General features: G+C 41.3%; 1 protein-coding gene across 1 annotated transcript in view; it reads left to right on the forward strand.

Annotated features, from left to right (window-relative positions):
* The window catches only part of LOC148059445 (IQ motif and SEC7 domain-containing protein 2-like), a 105121-nt gene continuing 87838 nt past the window's right edge, over positions 1-17283 (forward strand). The window contains exons 1-2 of the mRNA XM_087782106.1: positions 1-470; positions 2050-3792. Coding sequence (XP_087638232.1) covers positions 3077-3792 — 716 coding nt within the window. The 5' untranslated portion in view covers positions 1-470; positions 2050-3076. The remainder of the gene's footprint in view (positions 471-2049; positions 3793-17283) is intronic.

The raw sequence follows: 17283 nt of genomic DNA on the forward strand, positions 1-17283 counted from the left end.
TGGATCCAGACCTCCTCCCTCCTTCCTTCCTTCCTTCCTTCCCTTCCACGACAGTAGAGAAAAACATTCAGCCCGTCCATGAGAAGCACGTCGCCACCAGCTCCAGCTCACACGGAGGAGGATCAGTGCTGCAGCGGCGGATCTCTCGGGCTGTCGGAAGCAAAGGAATGGTAATTAGACATTGACTCTGCAACGAGGACCGAACGAGGGAAGATAGCGGAGGAAGACACGACGAGCAAATACCGGAGAAGCGTCAGGCTGCGGGCTTTATTGTTTTCCTCGCAGGAACAGAGGAGTGAAATAGATCAGTGCTGATCAATAGTCCTCCCTCTTCTTCCCTCAACACCTTCATCCTTCCTTCAGGATCCACCAAAAAAAACCTGTGAGACTCGCCGCCTGCTTTTTCCATTCCTTCTGCTGCCTTTAGCTGCGTCTCCAAGGTTGTGTGCGTGCATATGTGTGTAACACTGGTAAGTGAGTCGACAGTGATGCATGGTTTTTCATTAAAACGATTAATATGTAGCTGTTGTAGCGCTGGTACATATTAGTGACGGTGCAGCGTGAGCTGGATGTGTGTGTTTCTGTGTGTAAGTGTGGAGGCATTTAAGTGACTTTTCCTGATTACATTCTGGGGATTCCATGTCGTCTTCAATCCATACGTGAGCGTTGCTTGATGATGTGCGTCTCCTTCTTAACCGGTTGCAACCAGTAGTGCAGTTGTGGTGTGTGTTGGTAAGAATCTGGCGTTGGGTGTCACGATACTGATTTATTGCGATACTGTTCGTCCTGAATTAAAACAGAGGGATCTATGTGTGAGTTTTACTGCAGAATTATACAAGCAAATCCAAGTGAGAATAAAAAATAATTGATACATTTCTGTTTGTATCGATGCAGTATCGTAGAAAAAATATATTTAACGCTATCAATATTTTCTTACACACTACAAGCCTGTCTGTTGTGATGAGCTTTGATCTAAGAAAAAGACTATAGTGACCACATTCAAGACCCTGAACTCAATCCCAAGTAGGTCTGGGTGTCGAAACTCCGTCTTTTTGCAGCACCTACCGAAATCCTTCGGAATTCTGACCGGCTCTAGTAGAAGAACTCACATTCACTCTTCACTGGCTGCCAGTTTCTTTCAGGATCAAAAAATCCTTTGGTAGTACCAAGTATCGAAAACATCCTTTGGGTGCTAGATTTAATACCGACACGTGATCAAACACTTGATGATATTGAAATGAAATTTGTTATTTATACTGTCAGCTTGGAGAGGAAATTGTTTTTTTAGATTTGATCTTATGAAATTTGTATTGAAAAAAGTATCGTCCAGAAACCGGCATCGAAGTGAAGATATTCGTTATCAGATTTTCGATCGATACCCAATGCACAGTATTTGGTGTACTACATGTTGAGTATTGATGATTTTAAAAATAGCATTTTAAAGCCGCGTTACTTGATATCGACTCGCAAAAAAAGTGTCACAACCAAATTTGTCAGAGGTTTTATATAAAGCTAATGGATCATTTACACTGTAACACCATATGAAAATTCAACATGGGTTTAAACCAGGCAACTACTTTGTTTTCTATTTTAGGCTGTGAGCAAACAAACAAGTGGATACAAAAAAAAAAAACGGTCCCTTGATTTCAGAGTTGTTGACTGTGTCTCTCGAAGAGGATTCACTGAGTAGTAAGAGTCAAGATGCAGTTGCAGAAAACACACACACGCAGGTGAAGACGACAGCTGTAGCTAAATTTACCCTTCAGGAGATTGTATGCATCAAGAGGACTCGAGCATCTCTTTAAAAAAAAAAAAAAAAACGAGTGCTAATGATGATTGTAGCCACTAGATCTAATATGTGTTTCACTCCTATCTACTCTGAGTGCTAAATCAGCCTCCTGTTGATTTGTATGTTTTCTTCCTTTCCTTTACACACGCGTGAACTTAACGTGTAGCTTCGCACAACCAACCAAACAAACTCCTTAATTTCCCGTCACATTTTTCTACTCTAAGTAGTGACTTTTCTTGTCTCTTCTCCTCCTTTTTTAGAATGACTGGATGCTTTCCAAAGGCTCAGGAGTCCACAGAATGACTGTAACCAACCCCAGGATCTCCACCGGACTGGTTTAAAGATCTGACATGACATTTAAGTTCGTAACATCAATTTATCTGACAGATGGACAGCAGGAGGAGAAGCTAACTTCTGCTCGTGTCCCCTCGGACCGCGGGGAGGGAATGCTTCCTTCCATTTTCATGAGAAGATGATCTTTGAAGGACGTACCGCTTTCATTTATGGACTCTCGTTTTGAACCGGGCTCTGGGGTTTTTTTCTCGAATCTCTCGCGGCTCTTGGATGTCGAGATAGACACCATGGTGCTCGGAGGGACTCAGCGGGGACGCTGATGATTAGTCTGCTCGTTCATCTGTTCTTACAGGGTGAGGCAGATTGTGTTCCACTGCAGGACTTTAAAAAATATCGCTTCCCCGTCCAATCATTGGAGTCGTCCATTGATTTTCAATACAAACTGCCTCATCTGGAACAATGAGGAGTGAGTGAGTCGAAACCAGCGCTAGCACGGCCTTGAACTGCGGCGTCATCTGCGGAATGTGGACGCGGCTAACTGACTGATACTCGATCTCAACTTCAGCGCGAGGGGGAACTCTAGAGGACTCTTGGTGGAAACTGTTCTATTTTCTGAATGGGCCGCTGCCTGAACACCTGACTGAACTGGGGGATGTTTAAAGACTCAACGTTTGCTCCTGCCGGAGGTCAAAAGAGACATGGTCCATCCTGAGCCTTGAATTCAAGCTTCCACAAGAGACAGTCCTCTCCCCCCCACTTCCCTTTGGTGGGGGGGAGGGTGAAGGGAATTTCACTATTCAGGTTGTAAGGTCATAGAGAGTAGTCTGTAGTGTTCTAGATGTTTAGGTTGTAGACTAGACTGTAACCCCACGGCAGCAGTTTATAACGCAGTTATTATTATAATCCGTTAGTTAAGCATTTGAGTTTCACGTCTTTGACTCAGGCAGCACTTTGACTTAATACTCGGCGTACAACGCTTTAGAACTTCTAGCTATGGAGTCCAACCCAGGCCCAGGCCAGGGAAGTCCCGAGAGCCCGAACCGAGCAGTGGAGTACCTTCTCGAGCTCAACAACATCATCGAGAGCCAACAGAAGCTTTTGGAGACCCAGCGCAAGCGAATCGAGGAGTTGGAGGTCCAACTGGACCGACTCAGCCAGGAGAACAAGGACTTGCGTCTGGACCGGCAGCCCGTCGCGCCTCCGCCCCCCGTCCCTCCTCCTGAGCCTCGCCCGCCTCCTCCGCCTCCCCCGCCTCCTCCGACTCAGACCTCGACATCGTCCATGTCCACCAAGAACTACCACCATCACAACAGCCAAGCTCCGCCGCAGCCTCCCACTTCCATCCCCCTGTACCACAGCCACCAGTACCACCACCACCACCAGCAGCCGCACCACTACTCCTACAACAGCACCAACAGCACCAGTACAACTTCAATCCACGTTCCTATTTCCATGACTGGCCCGCCTTCTATTTCCATTCCCGTACAAGTTTCCACCCCACTCACGTCGCAGGCCCCTGCCCCGCCACCGCCCCCTCCTCCGATCCCGCCCAGGGACCCACCGCGGGCCCACAGCCGACTCACCCGACTGCCCTCGACCAGCACGGGAACCAACACCAACTTTGTGGAGAAAGAGAAGGACAGAATCGAGCGCCTGCACAGGACTAACGCTTCCAACAACCACCACGCCCACACCCTCCACCACAAACCGTAAGTTACCATTTCAAATTATCCCGATTGGTCACCAAAGTCCAAGACCACATGCAAGGGACTCCAGACATGATGGAAGGGTTCAAGGTTTTTAAAAGATAGATGGTTACATTTTCTTGGGGAAAATCCATTCGAGCTCTATAGGACTCCAAGCCCGCCTCGGTCTGGATTCCTCCATGTTTATGTGGTCATGGGCTTTGATGTAACTAACAACACAAACTTTCTTCGCAGGCACACAATTAAAATCTCGCTACCCTCGATCAAAAATGAACGTTCCGCGGCACACAATGCATACGTAGCCTTGAAGAAATGGGAGAGAGGGGATGTTTTCAAGGTTTCCCACCGAAACCCTCCTCTAAAGGGGGGGGAAACGTTGCAGCGGACCGTCTTGCTCTTCCTTCCTGTTGAGACGGCGAGATCAAAGAACACACCGACTTGATAAATATTCATCTTGTTTTTATCAGTTAATAGAGCTACAGAGTGGAAGTTGTAGCGGGAATTGCAGGAGAGCACGAGACTCCAGAGACACATGAAACAAACCACTAACAGCTTCTTGAACAGGGATGGTGTCTGACTTAATAGCATTATGCAAAAGATATTTTTAAGCTTGGATCGTCATTTGTTCAAAAGCCTTCGGAAAAAAGCAGTTAGCTCCGTTTACCGACCACTATTTTCCTATTAATTCTTTCTCTACTCCTGCAATAAATGTATTGTACATCTGCCCGGAATTAGGCTTGTTGCCTGGCAACACTATCTTAGCAGCATCAACAAGTGTTACGAACGGCAAAGCGTTGCATTCCGTTCTGCATCCGCCGCCTGGCTTTGAACCCTGGGTGCTGCAGGGTTGCAGTCGTCCCACGAGCTTGAAGATCCGTCAGAAGTGGTGACATTGACGACAGTCGCAGGGATCGCTGTTGCTATGCAAACCAAAAAAAAAAAACGGTGAGACCCAAACCCGTAGGACAACCTTCCAACCATTGAAACGGCTTCAATATTGATTTTGGGGGGGCACCGAGAATCATATCCTCGTTTCTACAAACACCAGCGTTCAAAGAGAGGGGTCTGGACGTGCATGCAGAAAGGAAGGCTGTGGAAACGCAGTGATGACTCATGGAGTTAATAGTACTATTGCTTTTTTTTTTCTTTCTTGAAAGCTCTCTCACATGCAGCCAAAAACGGAGGAAAGAGGGGAATAGTTTGACTCAGACGTTCATATCTGAGCTCTTTTTGTGATGCTGGAAAATAGCCTCTGAGTCACAGGACGGAACGAGTTGACCTCAGGCTTGTACTGACGCGGGGATCGGCAAACAATGACAAGGTTTGACAGCAGTGGACATGAAGACATGTTGGTTATGAAATCACACCAGGCTGTTGTCGGCTCTTCAAGTGACTGAGAGTGATCCAATAAATCCCACACTGCACTGGGGAAGATTATGGCAGGGAAGCAAAGCAGTTTCTTTTTTTTGTTGAGTTGCCCACACTGGATTGAGCGTGGTTTTGGAGAGGGCATGATGCAGCAAAAGTGAGAACCCCCTCGCATGGATATCAAACGGCATTGCAAAAGAGATGAAAATACAGGAGTAGATCTTTGAACTGAATATCACAGAATATCACATTGATTTGCTTCCTCTTCAAAAGTTTATATTGTGGTTAATATTGATGGAATATCAACGATCTACTCTACGGCTACGGCTTTGACGGATACAGTGTATCGTACCTGAGCTAGCCAGGGTAATAAGTTAAAGATAGATGTTAGTTGATAGTAACAGATCTACACGAACAAAAGTGTAGTTCTTTTTTTACAATATTTCTTTCTCATTCAGACATTCCAAGTGGCATCAACGCTACCATGTATCGCTTCCAAATCCCAGTTTTCAACCGTCATTTTTAAGAGCCTGTCGAAATGAGTAGGTGGGTTTTTTTTTAAGAGCTTATGTTCTTTCCGTAGAGAAAAGTTTCATATCTTTTTAGTATAAATTGTCTACTAAGAATCAGGAAGAACTTTAAATTCGGTTGTTGGTGACACTTGGGTGTATCGTGATGTAATTTCGCAAGGAATAGCTATTAAACTTAAGGGTCAAGGTGACCCTCTGGCCTGTCAACAAATGTGTTTGTTGTATCCCCAGCTGTTGTCTCTGGGTCAAGGTGAATGACATCCACCTGTGAATGTATTTATGTAAGTTTATTTATGTTGTTTTTTTAGCCTTCGGGTCACTTTGACCCTGAGAAAACACAAGGGTTAAAATAGCCTGCGGGCAGGTCAACCCTTTACTACCGTTTCCTGTTGAACGCTGGAAAAATAGATGCACAATGTCATAAATAATTCAACGCATTTGTATTGAACTAGCAACAGCTCAGTGTTTTCTCGTGATGCACTCCATGTTGGCGGCACAGACATCGTGGCTGTGAAGTTTTCTGTTTCCGGTGAACATTACGTCAGCCATGTTGCTTTGTCTAAACTAGAGCCCCTACCTTTAAAAAGAAGCCTTTGCTGAATAGCGAAATGCCACTTATCCAAGACCAAAGTTTCAACCACTTTTTTTTCTTAACACATTCATTATTCATGGATGAAAGGACTGTGAGTAGTCCAAGCCCATTTTTGGCTTTGGGTCTTATGTGGAATAGTCTTGGTATAGAGTAACGAGACACATGCGTGACCGTGTTTATTTCAAAGTTAATTTCAGTTAAATTCAACAATTTAAACAACCTCACGTCAAGAACATCTTAAGACACTTTTACTCGTGCAGGCTTTTCCTTGATTCTCTGAGACTCCTGTGTTTGTCTCGGTGGTCTCTTGATATTTTAAGCATATATTTTATTGGGTATTGTTTTGATTGTTTAAGCGCTTTGTGACCCTGGTCTAGAAAAGAGTTCTACAAATATTGCTTACCCACTTACATCCTTACACTTCCTGTATTTTGACTTTTCTTTTTTCCTTCTTCAACTGACCCTGTTCTTGTAAACATCTGCTGACATCTGCTCCTCTGAGTGCTGATGACGATAACAAGTAAAAATGCGCACAGTCAGCACTGCTGCCCCAGGTGTGTGCGTGTTTTTTCGTGTGTGCACTGCAGGCGTGTTTTACCACTTGAGTGCAGTGTTCTGGAAACGGTCCAGCCAAGGAACATCCTCATTGTGTTGATCTGTCCAAAAGGTCTTCTTTTTTTCTTTTTTTTTTTCGCACAGGCTGCTGGCTGGTTTATCCAAAGCTTATTATGTTCCAAAAAAAGTTGCAGAAGTGAAACCTCTAAAAGCCAGCGGAAGTAAAGTAAAGCCAGCAGATCTTAACCAGCTCAGTTTAAGTCTGTGCCTGGAGAGCATTTTCACACTTTTTCTGGCTAATAGTTTAGAAAACCACTTGAACTATCACACGGTTTAACACCTAAAGAATCTAGATTGTACATCATGTAAAATAAGACGAATACAACTGAGAAAATAAATATATATTTTTACGTAATGTTGCTTCACTCTGATCTGAGGTCAGATGCGAAGAGAAGTTAAGTAATCTCTTGCTGGTGGCGGTTCTTTAAAGTACTCACGAACCAGCCAACAATATAGTGAAACATCTTTACTTCAGACTCTTACCAACTTTTATTCAACTCTACCATTTTATAATCACCATTTATGGTAAAGATAAGAACCCATACATAAACCCACATAATATTTCCACGTGATTATATCCAAAACACTTTGTCAGGTCGATCTATTCGTCTCTCGTCTATCATGGACAAAGTTCTTCTTTTTGATATTTGAAAGCTTTTTTATGCTGAAATGTTGATGGAGAATCCATACTTTTTCCAACAGAGTGCGGTCGCCACCCTTGCCTGCAGAATTCTGTCAATATTGAGCCGCACATATGATGCTGAGCGTTGGTCAATAGTAGTTTGACAATGCATTCACATCCATAGCTGTGGCTGTGACACCAAAATATGACGGAGCGCTGCTAACAGTTCAGGATTGGGGAGAAATACTGAAAATATATTAAAGTAAATAACCTTTTAAAGTACTTTACTAGCTAAATAATATTCAGATTATAGCGCCACAAAAAGCGTGGTTCGCTTTCAGTTCGGCAGGAGGCAATTTGGGACTAGTTTCCTCCCACAGTCCGAAAACATACAGAGGTTGATTGGGAACTTTTCCGTAGGTATGAGTGTGTTTGAATGGTTGTATGTCTAAATGTGTCCTGCGACAGACTGGCATCCTGTCCAGGGTGTCCCCCGCCTGTTGCCTGAAGAAACTGGGATACGATCCAGGAGTACTATTAGGGAATAAGCTGCAAAAGATAAGTCTATACCTGTTCTTGTCTAAACAATCTAAATTGATAGTTTTTATTTTTGATTGATGATTTTATCATAAAAAATCTTGGTGGTATGGATAGTTGGATTGGTAGTTAGATACGTAAATAGCTGCGTAGATAGATGCGTAAATAGATACATAGATAGATGGATAGATGCCTAAATAGATACGTAGATAGATACGTAGATAGATATGTAGATAGATACAAAGATAGATGGATAGATCGATAGATGCGTAGATAGATACGTAGATAGATATGTAGATAGATACAAAGATAGATGGATAGATCGATAGATGCGTAGATAGATAGATAGATGCGTAAATAGATACAAAGATAGATTGATAGATGCGTAGATAGATACAAAGATAGATGGATAGATGGATAGATGCCTAAATAGATGCGTAGATAGATACAAAGATAGATGGATAGATGCCTAAATAGATACGTAGATAGATGCGTAGATAGATACATAGATAGATGGATAGATGCGTAGATAGATACAAAGATAGATGGATAGATAGATAGATAGATAGATGCGTAGATAGATGCATGGATAGATGCCTAAATAGATACGTATATAGATACAAAGATAGATAGATAGATACAAAGATAGATAGATAGATACAAAGATAGATACCTAAGATAGATGGATAGATGCGTAGATAGATGGATAGATGCCTAAATAGATGCGTAGATAGATACAAAGATAGATAGATAGATAGATAGATACAAAGATAGATACAAAGATAGATACAAAGATAGATAGATACAAAGATAGATACAAAGATAGATGGATAGATACGTAGATAGATGGATAGATGCCTAAATAGATGCGTAGATACATACAAAGATAGATGGATAGATGCCTAAATAGATACGTAGATAGATGCGTAGATAGATACAAAGATAGATGGATAGATAGATAGATGCGTAGATAGATACAAAGATAGATGGATAGATAGATAGATGCGTAGATAGATACAAAGATAGATAGATACGTAGATAGATGCGTAGATAGATACAAAGATAGATGGATAGATAGATAGATGCGTAGACAGATGCGTGGATAGTTAGATAGATGCCTAAATAAGGTAAGGTAAGGTAAAACTTTATTGATCCCTCAGGAGGTCTCCTTCGGGAAATTGTTTTTTCCAGTAGCCAGCAATTTTTCATAAACAATAAAAAATAATACATAAAAAATAAAATAAGAAAAGAACATAAGCGGAAGAACAAGATGACACAATCTAAGTATAAAGACAAAGAACATAGAGTCAAAGAAAAACAACAAAGACAAAGGATACAAAGACTAACATGGAACAGAACATCCAGATACTCTCACTCCACTCCTGCCCCCAAACTCAGAATTGTACAACTTAATAGCCCGAGGGATGAATGAGTCCCTGAGTCTATTTGTTCTGCACCTGGGTAGGAGCATTCGTGCTCTCATTCTGCTTCTCTGCTTACTGATGACAGTGCTGAGAGGATGACTGTCATCATCCATGATGGAGAGTAGTTTGTTCAATGATCTCCTCTCAGCAACTGTCACCAGTGAGTCCAGCTTCATTCCAACCACAGAGCTCCTGATCAACCTGTCCAACCTGTTGACACTCCTCTTGGACACATTTCCACCCCAACACACCACAGCATAGAACATGACACTGGCCACCACAGACTGGTAGAACATGCAGAGGAGCCTCTTGCAGATGTTAAATGATCGAAGCCTCCTCAGAAAGTACAGTCTACTCTGAATTTTCTTATATACATGGTCTGTATTGCAGGACCAGTCCAGTTTACTGTCCATCCACACACCGAGGTACTTATAGTTGTCCACTATCTCCACCTCGTCGCCTCTGATGGACACTGGACGTGGCTTTGTCCTGGACCTCCCGAAGTCCAAGACCAGCTCCTTGGTCTTTGAGGTGTTCAGCTGCAAGTGATTCCTCTCACTCCAGTCCACAAAGTCACATATCAGACTCCTGTACTCGTCTTCGCTGTTGTCCCTGATGCATCCAACAATGGCAGTGTCGTCAGCATACTTCTGGACGAGACTCAGCTCTGAGTTGTAGCAGAAGTCTGAAGTGTAGATGGTGAAGAGGAGAGGGGCCAGTACTGTCCCCTGAGGTGCTCCTGTACTGCACACCACAGTGTCAAACTTTATATCCTTCAGCCTGACATACTGTGGTCGATCAGTAAGATAGTCCGTAATCCAGGAGACCAGACCAGGGTCCACATGCATCTTAGTCAGTTTGTCCTGCAGCAGAGTGGGTTGGATAGTGTTGAAGGTACTAGAAAAGTCCAGGAACAGGATTCTCACTGAACCGCTTCCTTTATCCAAGTGGGAGTAGGTCCGATGCAGGAGGTGAAGGATGGCATTTTCCACACCAACTGCTGGCTGGTAGGCAAACTGCAGGGGGTCTTGCGCGTGCTGGACTTGTGGCCTGAGATGTTTGAGTACCAGCCGCTCCAGTGACTTTATCAGCTGCGAAGTCAGTGCCACCGGTCTGTAATCGTTCAGCTCGCTCGGTCGGATCTTTTTAGGGACTGGAACGATACAGGAAGTCTTCAACAGAGTTGGTACTTTCCCCAGCCGTAGACTGAGGTTGAAGACATGCTGGAGCGGCTCAGCTAGTTCAGCAGCGCAGGTCTTTAGCAGTCGAGCAGACACAGCAGCCTTCCCTGGACGAATCCTCCGAAGTATATCCTGTACCTGGAGTGAGGTGAAGCTGGGAAGTGGTTGTGTGGAGCTGAGGGGGGGCACAAGAAGGTGGGGCAGGTCCTGAGGCGGGCAGCAGTGAGGGTGAGGTGACCTGCTCAAACCTGTTGAAAAAGTTGTTCAGTCCATTTGCCTCCTCCACCGTGTCCACTGCAGTCAGAGAGGCCTTGGTCTTGTGTCCAGTGATGGTTTTAACACCAGAATAAATAATAAATAGATACGTAAATAGATACGTAGATAGATACAAAGATAGATACAAAGATAGATAGATACAAAGATAGATAGATACAAAGATAGATGGATAGATGCCTAAATAGATGCGTAGATAGATACAAAAATAGATGGATAGATGCCTAAATAGATACTTACATAGATACAAAGATAGATGGATACAAAGATAGATACAAAGATAGATGGATAGATGCCTAAATAGATGCGTGGATAGATGCCTAAATAGATGCGTAGATAGATGCGCAGATAGATACAAAAATAGATGGATAGATGCCTAAATAGATACTTACATAGATACAAAGATAGATGGATAGATAGATAGATAGATAGATAGATAGATAGATAGATACGTAGATAGATACGTAGATAGATAGCTGCGTTGCTGGATAGATAGATGATAGATAGATGGATAGATGCCTAAATAGATGCGTAGATAAATACAAAGATAGATGGATAGATAGATAGATATGGAGTTAGATAGATAGATACATAGATGGATGGATAGATAGATAGATAGATATGGAGTTGGATAGATAGATGCATAGATAGATACATAGATGGATGGATGGACTTTATTAATCCCTCTGAAGATCTCCTTAACGAAATTGGGTTTCCAGTTCACAGCAGACAATAGCAGGAACCGCAAGTTTCATAAAAACAAGAACAAAGTGCCAACGTAAAGAACAAAGTGAAATAACGCAAAGAAAAGGATACAAAGATTAACATTGAATAGAATACATCATACTTTCACTGCGCTTTGTTCGTTGGTTTGTAATTTAATACATAAATGCTCCACTTTATAACCCAAGAGACACTTTTGAATAATACTGAAGACATACAGTACCACTCGTCCTCTTATATATCAACCTATCCACACGGTACTTATAATGTATTACTTTTGCTGGAGCTTTTAAGCTGATCGTTTGTTGGAATTCAGCTAGAGCGGAACTACTCTTCTTTAAATATTGTTTTTTATGAAGAAAAAAAACTAAAATATTGATCAAAATGAATCCTATCAGACAAGTAATGTGTTTAATGATTGTTACATTCAGTTGTTTCCAGTACGTTTCACCAAATCTCTTTCGATGACTTGGTGCTTCAGTTTTTCTGAGGGTCCGTCACGAGCGCCGGAGATAGAAAAGCATTTGCAAAAACGCGAACACTTCATTTACGAGTTTTTTTTTCGCGTGTTACGTCCTCCTCGCCCGCCTCTGTCACTCCGTCGCTCTATTATATTTGGCAACATGGAAATGAGACGTGGAGCGACTGGTGCCGCCGATGACGGGGAGACCATGCGGAGCAGTAAATGCTGTGTTGTCATGGCAACAGTTCGGCGGGATCAGGAGGGGGAGGAGGAAGGAGCAGATGCCGCTGGTTTTATAACCGCTCGTTTGTAGCGCTCCATACACTTCACGGACACATTTGCATACCGGCTTATCACTACATTAGCATTAGCAAGAACCGCCGGAGTCACGGAGAAGTCGTCCGGACCCCGAAACCCAAGTGGAAAAAGTAGGACGTTAAAATCAACGATTCTTTGGTTTCAAGGAAGACATTTTTTATAGTGGATGGATTCAACTAGAGAAAGGAAATAAACATGAGTATATTGACGAAAAGAATAATCTGCCATTACAAACGGCAACATTTCCGGACGGGATGAAGGTAGCAAAGGTCATCCCCCTCCGTAAAGACGGCGATAAACATCAAATCAATAATTATCGATCGCTCATGCAGACTGGATAGTTGCATGAAATTGATAAGTAACTTACTAGGTATCACTAGGGGCTGTGTGTTGGCAAGAATCTGCCGATACGATACGTATCACGATATTTGTGTGACGATACGCTATATTGCGATATATCGCGATGTTGTAGGAATATAGATATATTGTTTATTTTAAAGAATTTAACTATACAAAAAGTAGCATATTAAACATTTATTGCTATTAAATGCTTAACGTCAGCCATTTTAGATGCACACAAGTTAAACTCAATATTTTTGTGGAGGAAGACGAGCCTTGTGTTGTCAAACTATAAAGGTTGCCAACTAGTGGCCAGAGGTTTAACTGCAGCACGCAAATGAATAAACGCTGATGTGTTAATTGGAAATTAAAAAATGGAGTGATTGTCTTTTAAACACCTGTTATTGAAATATAAACCATAATAAAAAGTACATTTAAGTTTCAAAGAAAATATATATATTTGTTATTAATATATATATTTTAAATATTAATATAGTGCTATTGAATATTGATACAGTATCTGGGAAAAGGTATATTTCTGTATTTAAATGTCCATAAATTATCACCTACAGATTAGTACATGTTATATGTGCACATTACACAAACAATGCTCACTTTAAGTTAATAAAATATGAATGAGGGGAAGAAATAGTAGAAACTGTCTTCTGCTCAATCCCTTTAAATATCTTGTCTGTTTAGCCGAAACTTGTTTTGATTGCACCTTTAAATCGGTTGGGTTTTGTTTCTAATTTGGTTAACGACAGGTGAAAGTTATACAAAAAATGTGTACGATTATTTAAAATCAAAGAGTTTTACCAAAACTTTTGCCCTTCACAAAAAAAATACTTGATCATTTCAGATTTTCCCTTCGAACAGCTAAAAGATGACACACACGGAACATTGTGGCTCTTTCAGACTAAAGCTATTTGACATGTTTTTTTGTTATTTTCGTGGACTAAAACCCAGAGAGCTCTAATGTGGCTATCAGTCCAAACACCTTCATGTTGTGCAGGCCACCTGAGACCATTCATTTGGGAATTCGTATGTCCTTTAAACTGTCCAAAAGTTAATGGTGAGCAGCTGTTTCTCTCAGCCCAGTGGACTTGCTACTCTGCCCCATGACCTTATTATGAAAGAGTTTTACCTCTTTTACTTGATCACCGATTCACAAAACAACAAGTATTTGTTTTAGTGATGAAAAAACACCTTTTAGCTGTATTGTCAAGGCCAAAGTAAGATGTTACGATGTCCTCTTTTCTCTCACTATATCCTCCCTCACTCCTCTCCTTATCCATCTGTCTACCCCCCCATCCTTCCTCCCAGCCGGTCAAGGCGGCAGGCCGTCAACAATGAGTCTGGTTCCACTCGAGGTTTCTGCCTTCTAAAAGGAAGTTTTTCCTCGCCATTGCTCACTGTACAGCTCACTGTGTTGTTCTCGGTGTTGTCTTGATCTTTGAAGTATGTACTGTTTTGAGTATTGTTTTGATTGTTAAAGCGCTTTGTGACCCTGGTCTCGAAAAGCGCTATATAAATAAATATTACTTACTTACTTACTTGCTGTACAGTGTTTTGTTTCTTGCTCTTTGTTGAATTGCTGGGATCTATTTTTCCTTATTCAACTGTAGTCTTATTTCAACTGTATAGTGTCTTGAGATAACTTTGTTATGACACTTAAAATTAAATTGAATTGTGTCTAAAGATGGTTCTGTACTGTTTTGTAATCTCGCTGAGCTTGGCTAGAAAGTACTTGGTGTGTTATATTGACTCTTTTCTGATTCCGACCATCATTAAAAACATCTTTCTTTTGTTACTCTGTAATTCTTGAACCAGTACATCCTTTGCCGAGCGAAGTTATTCCATCATCCTTGTGTTAAAAGCATTAATCAAGTCTTTATCTTGTGAGCAGGTCTTCCACATTTATCAGTGTATTAAAGTCTGTGTTTCTACCGTGCATATGTTAAATTCGAGGACTGGAACTCATGTAATTAAAGTCGTTGGAATACAAGAATCTGCCCCGGAGTTTAAAGAAGAGCAGCGTGAAACACAAGGAGCATTGCAGCTCCAGAAATGAGGCCACGCTGTGTGCCGGCCTATTGAGGGCAACAGTGCAGTATCCTCTGCGTCGCTGGTGGAAAAAAATATCTGTGCAGTGTGTCTCCGTATGATGACATCGCCTGTAATCCACACATAAAGAAACGCAGATGGCAGTCACACATGGACATGTGCCACCGTTTGTTTTTTATATTCTGAACATCAAGAAATATCAAAGTATGTCACTTCTGTCCTTCATCAAACTCAGACAATACGAGGACGGATATGATTGAAACTGTAAACTTCCTACTTCATCCTTTATTTTTGGACTTTTGGAAAGACATCCCTTAACCTTCTGTGACCTTGACTCTCGGCAACAGATAATCCCTTTTTTTTAAATCTTTATTTGATTATTTGACCTATTGGCAACATTTAAGAATCGGACCAACATCTCACCGTTTCACCAATTTCAGTGAAGGCAAAATGAAAGTTATGTCAGCGAAAGACTTCTACAGCAACTTCAAAACAGCTTTTGTTAGGGCGACATGGCTCAGACTGGTTAGCCCAAGAGGTGGTGGGTTCAATCCCATAAGGTTGTGTAGTTGTGTTCCTTTGCCCTGGTTGCTTTTAATGGTGAGCTGGCTTGCTGGGTCACAGCCTACTGCCGTCAGTGTGTGATTGTGTGTGTGAATGGGGAAAAAATGTTTTGGGTAAAGCGTCAACTAAATGGATAAGTATAAAAAAATATATAAAATAAAACGTTTTTTATTTAAATCTGGCATATTTCACGAAAACTTGTCATATAATCAATTGAAAACTGTCTATATATTTTGACCTTTCTTTGCATCTTCTCAGAGTACGAGGTATATTTCATTAGGTACCTTTTATCAAAAATAAAATGAAAAATAAATTAGATATGGGTCTTAAAAATATAATGCGTTCCTACAAATATATTTATTATTTAAAAAATATAAAATAGAGGCATATACAAGTGTTTTATGTTGCCTATCGCTATATTTAGATATGAATGAATTAACTTATTTATTTTTAACTTTTTCAAAGAAAAAATATGTAAATTATTTGTACATCCAAAGTAACAAAACACCAATTAAACAAAAAAGCAGAATAAAAAAAGAAAATATAACAAAACCCTATAGTTCAAAATAGGGGCAGGAATACTTCTTCCTGCTCCTAAATAAAATATTTGTTTTTATTGGTGGCACATTGCAACATAATTTACACAGATATACATATATATTAATATATAAACACTATAACATGATATAGACTAATATATAAGCATATGATAACTATATATTATATATTAGTAGTGTATTATATTGCCTGCTCTTCTTATTAAATCCTTTTATTCTAATGAAATATATTATAGTCTATCACAGCATAGCGATGTATCAAAAGTAAAACCCTCTACTGTGTCAATAAGGAGCACGATTTCCTCTTTGCAGAGGGAATCTAGTTTCTATTCCAGACTGCGAGGATGCAAAAGGTGGTCGACAATATATTCCCTGATTAGCCATCGCCACAACCCGGCTCCGGAGTCGACGTGCGACAGCAGCGGTCGGGTGTTTGTGTGTGTTCTGCAGCAGAGCCGAGTGCCGCAGGCTTGTTGAACAGAGCTGCACTGTAGTTAAATATCAGCAGCCCCTGCACCTGTCTGCGTGTTTGCTGTTGTGTCACCAGCCTGGATGTGTGTACGTGCATCTCCGTGCATGCTGCGGGGGAATCTAGGCTAGCTGGTGTGAACGCCGAGGTGATGAATTACCCCTCGCAGTCGAGCCGCAGGACAACACCCAGGAGTCCAAGTGTGTGTGTGTAGAGTCTTGTGGGTAACTACGACACCAGACACAACTGTCAACACCAGCCTTTTTTTTATGCTTCATAATTGTTTCTCCTTCTTTTCTTCTTGTTAAAGTAGCTTAGCTGTCGCAGTGTTTTTGTTGGCCTTTTTTTTTTTTTGGGGTTAAACCCTCGTACACATGATCAGCATTAAATTCCTAACTTTAGGTTTGAGGACCCAGAGAAACGGCTTGTTGAAGTGGTTCTTAACTGGTCAGGCTTCAGGATCCACCATCACCTCTGAATGACAAGAACAGAGAACAATGTATTCAACATAAAAATGTATTAGCGGTGTTAGAAAATATTTAAATATCTTTATATTCTTTACCATGATACTGTAGAGAATTTTTTTAAGAGTCATGTGGTCTGTAAATTCTACAACACAACAGGAAAGTACTTGGTCAGTACTACAAATACATCCCAGTATTGCACTATATATTGTATCATTGACACTGTATCGTGATACTTTAGGCTTTTTCCTAATCTTCTGGGACTCCTGTGACCATCCTGACAGGAATGACTACTGTCTTGGCCTTTTAGAGTTTTTTAAAATTTGTATGTATTTTTAAATGTGTATTGCTTTTGATTGCTAAAGCACTTTGTAACCCTGGTCTAGAAAGG

Source organism: Callionymus lyra, chromosome 19 (assembly GCF_982586985.1).
Source record: "Callionymus lyra chromosome 19, fCalLyr1.hap1.1, whole genome shotgun sequence".
In the NCBI taxonomy this organism is placed as follows: domain Eukaryota; kingdom Metazoa; phylum Chordata; class Actinopteri; order Syngnathiformes; family Callionymidae; genus Callionymus; species Callionymus lyra.